Genomic DNA, 12,850 nt, shown 5'->3' on the forward strand with positions numbered 1-12,850 from the left:
AGCTAAATGAGGGCAAAGAGGTGAGGGGATGGGGGAGAGAGCAGGAACTGTCTGAGAAACAGGAGTGAAAGGCCATTTCTCACCCGGGTATGTCTTGGTTATGGAACCAAGGCCTTGAGGAATCTCTCTGAGCCTCTTCCTGGGAGAAGACAGACCCTCCAGAAAGGGTGAAGACAATGGCTTCCTCTTAGGGTTCCTGGCCACCGTGGCGTCTGTTTACCTGCATCTCCTTCATCTCAGGTAACACCACACTGTGAATACTACCTGCCGGGAGAGGAGGTGGATCTGTATGCCACCAGCCCAGGCTAAGGGAGCGCCCCCTTCCCTAGTGCTTCTGGGGCTCAGACTTCAAGGAAATCAGGAAGTGGGGTTATTGCTCGAATCTTCAATATGAAAGGGGCTGTAAGAATGTTTCGGGGAAAGAAAGGACATTAAATGGGGCCTGAAACAGCGGAGTCCACTGCAGGATTTCAGAGCGGGTGGACACGGGAACTCAAGGCAGAAGCTGAGATTCAGGCTTGGCTCATGTAGTGTCTGTCAGGACCACAGGCCTCCCCCTGCCCACCCCCAGGGCAGGATGTGAATCACAACCACCAGGCAGTGAGGGTCACCACCCACCTGGCAGGGCAAAGAAGCCACACAGGAGGTGCAGAAGATCCCCGGCACTGGGCTCTCTTTGAGGCCTTGGGAAGGACCCTGAAAAGCTCTTCCGGGGCAACAATTCCAACTACTAATTCAGGCCATCATGGTGGGCGCAGCCTAGGACTCCGTCACATCTCAACCCCACAAACTGTTGGATCCCACTTTGCTTCTCAATCTCATGCTCCACGAAACCACCACCTCTTCCAAAAGCCAGCAGACAATGCATCTATCAGAGGGCTACGAGGAATCCATTGATAACACTAGTGTTGAGAGACGAATACCCAACAGCTTACGGTCTTGCTGTTTCAGGCTGTTATTTATATGCCCTACACTGGACTGAGGTGGGGTGGACATGTGGTTTGAACAATATCTCTACATCTCTAATGAGCCTACGGAAGGCAGTACCTCCCCCTCCCCCCATCAGGCTCAGCTGATCTGGCGGACAGGGGAGGAAAACCGGTGGGGTGGGGAGCCTCCCAGACCACCACTGACCCCAGCTCAGCCCTTCCCCCAACCTCCTTTGGGGTTCCTGGGCACCAGATGAGAACCACCGGTCCACCCCTCTCTCAGACTATTTCTTCAACTATTTAAGAAAAGTGGGGTGGAAACGGGGGCGGCAGGGATAAGAATGCCACCTGCCAGGGCGGTAGTGATGAAACGTGATAATATACGACAGTCCCTAACAAGTGCCTGGTACATAGAGGGCATCAAAAATACCTTTGCAGTGTCACCTTAGGATGGAGCCCCAGGCCTTCCTGAGTGCACTTGATCATAAATAACTCCCCGGTAGGTAATCATTTAACTGAGGGATTCTCAGATTCAAGGCCTCCTTCCTAAGCAGACAGACACACGAGGCACAGCCTCTGCTACCAGAAGCAAGAACTGTTTTCCCAACCAACCTTCTGGTGGTTGCCACTGCTTCTTGTCCTTGAGAAAGGCGCTCCTAACGCATTTCGAGGGAAACCCCACTTACAGTGCAATATGGCTTTCCCTTCTCACAGGAGTCATCCCCCAACGCCACCCCCAACTGCAGGCTTCAGATTGGTTATGATGTCCCAGAGACTAGAAAATGCCAGATGGGTGTTTATAATGAAGTCACCCAAACTCTTGAGTCTTCTTGGTCTACCTCCTAAGGAGAAAAAAAAAATGAAGTCACCCAAACTCTTGAGTCTTCTTGGTCTACCTCCTAAGGTCTACCTCCTGCACGAGAAATAACCAGTCTGTGGACCACAGCTCCACCTGAAGGTCAAGATACAGTGGAAACATTCCGGAGACTCTCTGCAAAGGGTCTCATAAGCTGCAGTTCATCGAGTGGCTTTAGCCCACAAAGAGAAAAGAGGCTTCCGGTCCCTTCTGAGAGAGGAAGGATCACGGTTGTGGAAGATGAGTCTGGGAGAACGGGCAGGTGCCCTCAGCATCCAGCTTTCACGTGGATCTAAAAAGTCTCCATGTGTTTTGCTGAGGATGCCCGGGAGGTCCGTGGTGCCATGAGGCCAGGATGGGATGCGAGGGCGGGAGGAGAGCCCTGGTTCAGGGGCTAGGGCTCTCAGATGGCCAAAGGACCCCACACGCAGAGCCGGTTCTCAGGGTCCTCCAGGCTGGCAGAAGATAGGCGTCGGCGCTGCGTGTTCCGACGACTGACCACGTTGTCATCAGCCTGCCAGGCACCTGAGAAGAGGAAAGGAAGGTTACTGGACCTTTGGTTTGGTCCAGATGGTGTCTCTGGCAGGACAGTCCGGGAGTTTGGCACGAAAACTGGCAGGACGCGCGTTACCTGGAACTCCCACAGGGTGCAAACCACAGCACGTGAAACTTGGGAGCACTGGCGCCCACTGGGCTAGGGACAGTCATGGCCACTGTGGCCCATTGATGGAGGGACATGCAGGATGGTCCTTGTTTTGTGAGCTTTGCCCTAGGATCCACTTTTGTGTCTTTATTTGGTCTTGAAGTTTGCCTAAGTGTTACAGGAAAAGAAACTGAGTCTGGCTGAGACTTTCACGAGAGCAGGAGGAGACGAAGGGGAGGGAGAAGAGTGTGTTAATTTGGGCTCAGAGTTAGTGTTTGCTGTGGGGGCCAGGGTGGGGCAGGAAGTGACGGGCTGCCCAGCAGGGTGCCAGGGACCAAATGGCATGGGGGAGAACAGAGTGGCGCCTGTTCCTCTCTTTCTGCACCCGAACAGCCCACCGGGATTTGCTATCAGCTGGTGTCAACAACCCCAGGAGACATGAGCTCCAGAGCTTTGGGGTCCCCCGGGTACCATCCACAAAACTCATCATCTTCCCCCCTTGTACTGCAGTTCCTGCACAAGAAGCACCCGCTGCCCCTGCTGGAAACCCACTCTCGGTGCTTTTCTCTCCTTCGTGCTCTGTATCCAGTCCATTATGACCTCCTGCTTGTTCAAGCTCTAGTAATGTCTAAATCTGTAGTCAGAAAACCGGGGTACAGCCCCAGCTTGTAACGTACTGACTGTGTGACCCTGGGCAGGTCATTGTACTTGGAGCCCTGGTTTTCCCATCCATCAGATGGGAGACGAGTACTTACCCCCCCGCCAGGGGTGCTGTGAGACTAAGCGAGGTGACATGGGAGAGCGGTGAGCAGGGCGCCTGACTCATAGAATGTGCGCGACAACCAGCCGTCCCCCAGGCCTTGTTCAGGCCACACTCATCTCCCCCCAGTCGTCCTCCCAGCCCACAGACTGGCTCCATCTGATTCATTCCCTCCAGTGCAGCGAGATGCCCCTTCTGAAGGGAGAGAATGAAGCCCTAACCCCCTGAGGTTGGGGAAAGCCTTCCATCCTCTGGCCGAGGACTGCTGAGCTGCCTCTCCCAGCACCTGCCCCCAGAAGGCCCCCCCCCAAGCCAGATGGGGTCCAGCGTGCTCCGAAGTGGTCCCCCCCGCACCGGCCTGAACCACCAGCCAATTTCTCACGCCGTGTGGAAACTGCTGAACCCTCCATCACACTGTGATCTCCTCCCGGGCAGAGCCGAGAGCCATGCCTGGCCCATCAGAGGGCTCAGTTCGTGGACGGAGCTGGCCGACCCTGGAGGGTGGGCGTGAGGCTCACTGTGTCACGTTTGAGGGAGGCCACTCACGAATGTCTGGGGTCAGCTTCAGGTTAGGCCAGCCCAAGACACGAAACCCTTTAATGGCAGAAACACTAGGATTAAGTGGGTATAAACTGTGTATTTCCCATAAATGTCCTGGTGCGATAATCCGCCCTAAGGCTCTAATAATAGCCTGTGGAGGTGGACCCCAGGGGAAGGGGAGTGAGTGGGACAGGAAATTTTTAGGTATCTCTCGCAGCCAGATGGAATGTGGGGATCTCTATTCCCTGGGGGTACCGGAGTCCGGCACATGGGTCCATAGTGCTTTTCCCCTCTAAGGGTGACAGGATGAAGAGCAGGCAAGATTGCGCTTTTAAGTTAGGAACCCCCAGATGAAATAAGTTGTTCGTTCATTTGGTAGATCTCATACTTATTCCTCAGTGTTTATGGGGCAGGACTCAGGAACTGCAGCTGTTTGGTAGGAAAGACCAAAAGCAAATGGTAAACAGGAGAGAAGACACACACACACACACACACACACACACACACACACACACACACACTCAAATCAAAACACTGCCACAGCCTCGCCGCCACCACCACTGGCTGCCAGACTGCCTGGCTCTTAATTCATGAGTCCTTGCTACAAACACCACCTGTCCAGATTCTGAGCCAGGGCTGAAAACTGGCTCCTTCTGAAGCAGCCTCAAGACTCAGACCTGAAGTCTCTGTTCTCCCGGCTTCTTGGTACAGTCGGTGGTGCTCTTTCCTCTAAAAAGGCTTCTGCCAGACCCTCAGCAAAACCCTGCCACTCCGCGCATCCTGGATGCAGAAGGTAAGCCTGGAAGGCGCAGGAGGACTTCCTGAGCGAGTGCTACCATTCCGTCCAGCCCTCAGCCAGAAAAGGGGGCCTGGAGATTCACAATCCTTCACAGGAGGTAGAGAAAGGTGCTTCCCACTTAATTCCATCCTCAGGCTCAGAAATGGGGGCGTGAAGAGACCTCTAGAGGCAGATTTGGGTAGCACATCTAGGGGGATTCCGCACAGCTCTTTCCTGCCTCTACCCAGCCACTAATTAAATTTAAGGTCTGTAACAGTTCCACCATCTTGTAGAGTTTCTCTCCAGGAAAAGAGAAAATTAATTCAGATTTCTCCTTAGTATCTGCGAAGCGTAACCCTTCCTAGTGGCGTCTTAATCTTGGGCTAGTTCAGGTCTCCATAAGTACTTTTCTCTGTTTGTTTTGCTTTGGGCTGCGCAGTGGCTTGGAGGATCTTAGTTCTCCGACCAGGGATTGAACCAGGCCACTGCAGTGAAAGTGCTGAGTCCTAACCACTGGACTTCCAGGGAATTCCCTCCATAAGTACTTTTAGATTTCATCGGTATGCCCACTCCCGTCCAATGCCGTCATTTAAAAACATTTGTATCGGGCTTCCCTGATGGCGCAGTGGTTGAGAGTCCGCCTGCCGATGCAGGGGACACGGGTTCGTGCCCCAGTCCGGGAAGATCCCACATGCTGCGGAGCGGCTGGGCCCGTGAGCCATGGCCGCTGAGCCTGCGCGTCCGGAGTCTGTGCTCCGCAACGGGAGAGGCCACAACAGTGAGAGACCCGCGTACCACACACACACACACACACACACACACACAAAATTTGTATTTCCACTAATAAACCCAAATTACCTTTGCTTTTTCCCATCACACTCCCCAGAGCCTTTTCACAGGATTGTCACTGGTCCCCTGACCACTATCCTGCCGCCTGTGTGATACTCCATCAGATTCCCTGGAGCCCCGTCTACCTAGCACGGCCTCGCAATTCTAATCGGCTCACCACCTACAATGGTCAACTCAGATTTCCTCCCTTTGAGAACCTTGCAGAACAATCTCAGAACATACCATCGCCCCCCGACCTTGGTCTTGGGGCCAAAGAAGACCCAGAGGCTTCTTAGGGGAAGAGGGGCTGGAATGACACAGGTGCTCTCTCAGCGTCACTCCCACAAGGGTGATGAGAGCAGCGAGAATGGGGACCTGAGCCATCATTGCCGCCAGCTGGGGCTCCTGGCAGAGCACGTGTGGGCCTGGGGAGGGTGGACCATGGGATGCTCCCTGGGTTCCCTCCTTGTGGGCGCTCCGTGAGGGGAGTGGCATCCGTGTGGGGAGGGAAACAGCGTGGAGAGGGGGACCAAGTGCCTGAGAAGCTGTCCTGACGGCCAAGCCAGACTGAGGCACCTCAGTCATAGGATGGAACTTTGACCTTACAGCTGAGCGTGGTGAGGCCTGTTGATTCCACGGGACCTACCAAAGTGGATACTCCTGTCATTAACCCGACAGATGCTTCCAGAGAGTTCCCCAGCACTTTGCTACCAGTGTGATGCTAACAGCAGAACCCGAGAAACATTTTACCAAGAGAGCAGATGCATTTTCCTTCTCCGTAAGAGTCCTTGAGACCTCGGGGTGAGGCTACGATGTGACCCTCAAGTCCCTCTTCCGGCAGCCGCCACTGTCATTGGGTTTCACGTCTGGCCTGAAGGGTGGAGCCAGTTTAATCTGAGAATGGCTGGCTCCCGAGATCACCGTAAGGAAGCCCAGGCACTGTTTTCCTTCCAGGTCTCGCTCCCCTGCCGCAATCCCAGCGTGGAATAAACATCTACCAGCAGCTTGGCCGGAAGGAGTTAGGGACAGGAGGAAGCAGAGGCCTGGGGTCAGCTTCCACCAGCATGGGTGGCTGAAACAATCCCAGTAGCTCTCTCTGCCAAAAAACGGGGGTTGGTGGGGAGCCGCTGGGGGGAGGCAGGAGCCTAGATTCCTCTCTTGAAGCCCAGTGAGCGGCTGGCCGGCACAGCTGCCACAGACACAGGGCGGAGTGAGGGCAGAGATGTCATCTTCCCCAACTAGTGACCAAAACAAATCCTGCCTGTAACCTTTGCCACAGAAGCATCCCCGCTTTTGTGGAACAGGGATTCATCTATTCTCACAAATATTTCTTTTTCCTGGAAAATTTCAGCATATTAAAATACAGGCTCTTGCCAGTTAGGAATGGAAGCCTCAGCGAGAGCCCCTCGGATGTGCGCACGCCCAGCAAGCTTGGGGTTGGGTGTGGGTGAACATGAACTTTCACACGAAGTCTGGATAACATAAATGAGTTTCAAAATAAACAAACTGGACAGACAGACGTACATTTGGCAAAAAGACATGAGAAACAAATGGACAGACAGAAGCCAGGTAAAGAGTGGGAAGGCAGGAAGTGAAGTGTACCCTGGACCTCAGCTGCTCTGGCCCAGGCCTGGCTGGGTCAACGCTAAGTGGGAAGGGACCGGAGAGCCCTTGGGAAGGCCGTGGGAGGTGTCTCCAGGGATTACGGCTTCCTCCACCACAAGCCTGCATGGGGCCAGAGGGGTGAGGACCTGGGTCTTTTGCAAGCTGATGGAGAGTGGCAACCACAGGAGTTTGTGTCCCTCCAGCGCCTGTAGCCACGTCGCCAAGAGAGTAAAGCACTGGACCCACGACGAGACGTGGCTGTCCTGAAGCTTAAACATGTCCAGGGCATGTTTAAGAGATTACAAACCACGCAACATGAAGGCAGTCTCTGCCGTGAACCCAGAAGGGGCAATTTCGACCTAGTCCACTGGGCAAGACGTGGCTTTAGAGCCATGGTTGGTGGAGCCCTTGGTGAGCATGGAGCAGAGGGACGTCAGTGCCCAGAGTGTGACTGACAGGTGGGCTCCCCCTGAGAACTCATCCCAGATTCAGTTTAGTGTCATGAGAAGGAACAAGGGGCATGTCGACGGCCCTGATCGAATTTACAGAGTTAGGGCTCCAGGGAGAAGAGTCACCCTCGACCCCTGATCGTTCCTTTGGGATCCAAATCTAGGGAGCACAAGGCAACTGGTGGTAGCCCGGGGCTCACTGGGTCACAGAGCTAGTCTATAAAACGCTGGCTTTGAAACTCCTCTCTGATCCTAACTAAACACTCTCCTCTGAGGAGCTACAGGTTCCCTTTTCAAGGGCTCAGGCTCTCTTTCCAAGACCTTCTCACAGAGGCCGTGTCTGCCTTAAACTGCCTGTTGATGGAAACAAGACCAGGCCCCCTGCCATGGCATCTGCAAGATCATGATGGAGGGGGCACGGTCAGGCCAAATCGGAAGGATTTGGAGGGATTTTTGCGCCTTTCTTCATGCCCAAATAGTCTCGCTTAGAGCAGAGTCGCTTTTTGCCCAAGGACTCCCCCGAGGCCGCCTCACTTCCTTTCAGCAACTGGCTCCCAGCATCTTAGCAAAGCCCATGCCTTCTTGCAGGAACTGTAGGGCAGGAGATGGGTGTCCCAGGGTGAGAGCAGGGGTCCCACCAAGTTCATGTTCAGCAGACTGCCACTCACCGGGTAAGCAGACCTCAGAGCACAGCTTATTGTCCAGTGCTTTCACGCTGGCGATGTCAAAGTCATTGTTATTGTCACACTCCATACCTAGAAATGCGAATGTCCTCTGGCCTGTAACGGAGTTAAGGCAGTTAGAGAGGGCCTGGCTGTGTTTTTCTCTGCTTTGCTGTCCTTAAAATAAAAATCTTAAGGATGGAGACAAAAAAATCAAATCATATGTTAAAAAAAAGACAATAATTAAGTGGGTAAAGAGTGGACAATAAAGGAAACTGTGTGGGTATGTTTGTGTTCTCGCTCTGTTCTGCTCTGTTTCCTTAACTGGCCCCTTTCCAGCCTTCGTTCCTGGGAAATCAGACCCTGGGGAGGTCTGTGGGATACGGACACGCAGACCCGGGCCCAGAGCAGAGCTAAGCCAGGCTGGAAGAGCTAGGAGAGCCACGGGGGAAGCGACCCTGGCTCCGGCCTGTGTCTGTTGGTGGACGTGGGGTGTGTTTATGACCACAAGACTCTGCGAAATGACTAATACATAAAACGGCAATTAAAGCTCTTGGGTTCCATATTTTGCACCTCAAATCAAAGAATCGCTTCGTTCGCAAAATTATGATTTATTTTCTTTGCGACTTAATTTGCTCTTCTGAGTATGTTTTAAGGGGCTGACCAGAAACCTAGTCGTGTAAGATGGGAAGCGGACAGTTTTAGATGTTATTTTTTCAAGCCCCCCACCCCGCTTTGTTTCCTTGGTGAAAGGGAGAGGAAGAAACATACATCTACTGCGTATGGCATGTCAGGCGGAAACCACATATGGAATGTGAGGTGGAAACCACGTACTGCCCTGTGCCTTTTAGAAGCAAATATTCTATGGGGGGGCGACAATCACAATGGAGAACTCGGAGCCTTGAGCCCTGAAGACATCAACCGAGGGGAGGTGGCGCCCAACCCCGGCTTGGCTGGCGCACGCGTGCGGCAGAGGCACAGCCTGGGCGACCACCCCTCCTCCGGCACTACTTGGCCAGGAGAGAGTGGTCAAGTGTGCATGCGCACCCCCTGCACACCACACCGCCCCCCAAGCAACTGCCAGGGCCAAAGCAGAAGCGACTAGCATGCCATCTGCACCCAGGCTGGGATCCAGGTCTGCTCTGGAGGTTGCCCTTCTGCGGAGGCACCTCAGAGGAGCAGAGGGAAGAGACACCGGTTCCTGGGACGCCTGGTCCTGCACTCCCAGGTGGGATTCCCAGTCCGCCCCCCCTGCTTCCTTGCTCTATATGTAGGTCGTTCCTTCGCTTCTCGGCTTACTAGAAACAAAATTCTTCCGACTGAAGGTATAATTGACCTTATTTACAAAACAGAAATAGAGTCACAGATGTAGAAACCAAACTTATGGTTATGGGGGGGGAGAAGGGAGGGGAGGGATAAATTGGGAGATTGGGATTGACATATACACACTACTATATATAAAATAGATAATTAATAAGGACCTACTGCAGAGCACAGGGGACTCCACTCAATACCCTGTAATGGCCTATATGGGAAAAGAATCTAAAAAAGGGTGGATATATGTATATGTATAATTGATTCACTTTGCTGTACAGCAGAAACTAACACAACATTGTAAACCAACTATTCCAATTAAAAAAAATATATACTTGAGGCCTGAATGATGGTAAAGAGAATCGTTCCAATAGCCTACAAACACTAGCCTACGCTGAGCTGCTGACGTCTCTTCACCTCACCTTCGCTGTGCCGCCAGGGCTGTGATCCTTCTGCTACTGTAACATCAGCCGTTTTCTTCACTAAGGCTGGAAAACCTACTGCCTAACAGTCGGTTCCCCCAAGGGGAGGAAGCTGTTCTCCTGCTGCAGCTGAACTTTGGGGCTGCTAGAGCCGTTCTGTGAGACTCAGCTGAGAAGCTGAAGCAGGAAGGAAGGTGACGGGAGTTGCCCAAGAAGCCTCAGGACCTACTCAACGTAAACGGAGAACTCCATGTATCTTCTGTAGCCTTGGCTCAGAGGCCCAGAGAGAGCCGGGAAGGGTGCTGAGGTCCTCAGATACCCTGCTCGCTTTGATATTCCACCAAGAAGACAACCTTTCCCCAAAGCCACACCCTTGAGCAGTGCCACCAAGTCACACCAGGGCCCCTTTCTGTACCCTTTAGACAATACCCGGGAAAGAAATATAACAAAAGGGAGCAAAAGACCAGGTCCTTTACCATCTTCTTGTGTGGGTGATCCGTCCTCTGCTTCTAGAACATCATTTCCCTAGGACAGAAGGAGGGCACTATGAGTCCAGAAAGCAGTGAAATGAGTCTATGGATCGTCAGAAGACAGAACTCGTCACCCTCATGGTGTCTATACATTTCCTGTCCGTGTGAGATGGCTGGGAGGCCCAGCAGAGGCAGATTTTGTTTGGCGAGGCAGGATCGGCCTGTAGGGACCAGGTCTGAAGCACGTTACAGAGGGACCCTAGGACTATCAGGAATACCCTTGGTCATAGTTTTAGCTCACACTGTTTCTCTCAGGTGGAAATAAAAGTTGTCAAATGAAAAAGCAAACCGTGAGATCACAAAACTTCCAGAAATCCTTTAGGATCCCCAACCCTATCCAGATGCTCCTTTGAGAACATCTGGCTCAAGAGAAAGTTGTAGAGTCCCCACTGTGAGCTGGGCGTTCCATATACTTCGGCCACGCCTCCGTCAGAGCACTTCTCACGCTGAGTTATAACTCTGATTCCTCCATCAGACGGCGCTCCGGGATGGGGGGATTGGTGGGGGGTGGGCAGGCAAAAGCCATGTCACTCGGTCTTTGTGGCCCCCAGTGCCAGGAAGACGCGAGACGCCTGTCCCAGGTAACTACTAAGTGAATTGGAGGACAGACACCCTCTCAAGGGTCTGGCCTGGAAGACTTCCCTCTAGAACTCACCCCACGCCTACTACGCTGAGACCAGCGCCCTCTGCTAATCGGACAGTCCCTCTGCTCTGCACCCTGCCTCTAACAGATCCAAGTGCGCCCCCTTGGAAGGCTTCCTCCAGAACGGCCCCCATGCTATCTGCATCCTCTGGCGGCACCGGCAGGCCCTCTGACCGGGGAGGGGGCACCAGCGTCCACCTTGCTCTCACCTCTGCATCCTGCTCTTCGGCGGCGGCGGCGAGGCCCGCGAAGTTGCAGTCTGGAGACGCCGCTGGTGTCACCTGCAAAGGAGCGACGAAAGTCAAGGTGCAGATGCCACCGGCCCTCCTACCCAGCTCGCCTGGCAGCAAACCCAAACCAAGTCCTCAGGACAGAAGTGGTACCACACGGAAGATCACATCTGAGGGAGCCTTTGATTCAACAACACGGTCCCCTGTCTTCCGGGGCTCCCCTTCCGAGCGCTGCGGGGCTTTGCCGACCTCCCTGGCAGGCCCTGGACTGAGCTCCCTGGGACTCGAGTACAGAGCAGAGCAGAGCGGCGAGGGCGAGCCCATGCTCCTCTCTTACCTCTCCTTCCTCTGAGGGGGTCCTGCTGGAGGCCCGGGGGCAGGGGAGAGCCTCCCCGTCCTCTTCCGTGCCGGGGGCGACGTAGGAGCCGGACATGGAGGAGACGGTGTCGGTGCTGATCTGGGAGGACACCATGGACATGACCGACTGGGCCAGACTGCTGCTGGCAGGGTCTTTGGAGACAGGAGTTGGAGGAAGGACACGGAGGTCAGGCCCGGCTGCTGTGAGAGGACTGGGGGCAGAGCTCTCTCGCTGCACCCAGGCAGTGAGGACACCAGCGGCCTGGCCTTGCCCTCACCAAACAGGGTTTAGATGGAAGGTTTTCCAAGGTTTGGCTCCTTTACGTTTTAGAGCTCCAAACGCAACCTCAGGGATGAGGGATTTGCTTTTCCCTGTCATAATGTTAAAGAAAACCTTACGACAGCAGGACTGGGAGTGAGATACCTGCTTCTCCCCCAGCTCAGCTGCTAGACCGCCCTCTCATTGCCAGAGAGTGAGTCTCACTTCCTCTCAAGCCGGGGCCTGTTCTGTCTGCTGCTTAGGTATTAATTTGCTGCTCCCCAGTCCATCCGGGAGGAAATATTAGAAGCACTACGGACTCGGCTGACGGGGAAGGACCTGCAGTTGCTCCCGCCCACCATCGCGTACCTTCTGGGGAGGAAATTGTGGAGGAGAGAGGCGTCCCCGTGCAGGACGACTGGTCAATAGCTCCTGATGACGACAAGGTCAGGTTCTCACTTTCTGGGGTGATGCCACATTCCTGGGGGGAAAGAAGTAAGCACCAATCAAACACGTTAGAGGAGAGGGGTCAGGGCGGGGGGCCTGGGAGAGGGGAGATCGGGGCGGGGCGGGGCCTGGGAGAGGCGGAGATCGGGGCGGGGCGGCAGGAGGCGACATGCAGAGGGAGGGCCAGTTCCTCCTCTCATCGCTTCTGTGCAGCCCTGACCCTGAGTGGCTGTCTCCGGGGGGGTGGGGGGGGGGGCAAGCACATCCTGCCCGAGGCCCAGCAGCTGCTGGAGCCACACAAAGACCGCAGCTCAGGTGACACAGGTCACCCAGCAGCTGTGACACGGGAACACCCCAGGTTTCCCCAGGATTACAAACAGCTCTCCTTCTGAAGGGAGAGAACACAAAACCGGCGGAGGCCCCGGTACCTGCTGGGCTCCTCCTCTGGGATGGAGGGTTAGTTCCAGCTCGATGGATCTAATACAAACACCGCCTGCCCCCCAGCCCGCGCCCGGCACCCCCATCAGTCACCTGGGCTCGCAACCTCCGTGCACCCCAGGGCAGATGCAAAGGCCTACGGATTCTCTCTCTACAGCCT

At 54.4% G+C, this 12,850-nt stretch overlaps 1 protein-coding gene across 5 annotated transcripts in view; it reads right to left on the minus strand.

Annotated features, from left to right (window-relative positions):
- Positions 1–2,188: 2,188 nt before the first annotated feature.
- Positions 2,189–12,850, minus strand: part of RNF157 (ring finger protein 157) — a gene marked incomplete at its 3' end in the record, with an annotated part of 79,735 nt that continues 69,073 nt past the window's right edge. For 2 of the 5 annotated variants that reach the window (XM_082860163.1, XM_082860159.1), the window contains 6 exons: positions 12,175–12,286; positions 11,527–11,699; positions 11,169–11,240; positions 10,263–10,311; positions 8,057–8,167; positions 2,189–2,310 (listed from right to left, as the gene is read on the minus strand). In XM_082860163.1, the coding sequence (XP_082716289.1) occupies positions 2,189–2,310; positions 8,057–8,167; positions 10,263–10,311; positions 11,169–11,240; positions 11,527–11,699; positions 12,175–12,286 (639 nt within the window). Of the gene's footprint in view, positions 2,311–4,116; positions 4,158–8,056; positions 8,168–10,262; positions 10,312–11,168; positions 11,241–11,526; positions 11,809–12,174; positions 12,287–12,850 lie in introns of those variants that run through there. The other 3 variants (XM_082860162.1, XM_082860161.1, XM_082860160.1) reach the window with 2 other exon arrangements.

Source organism: Leucopleurus acutus, assembly GCF_964270905.1.
Source record: "Leucopleurus acutus genome assembly, chromosome: 19".
Taxonomy (NCBI): Eukaryota; Metazoa; Chordata; class Mammalia; order Artiodactyla; family Delphinidae; genus Leucopleurus; species Leucopleurus acutus.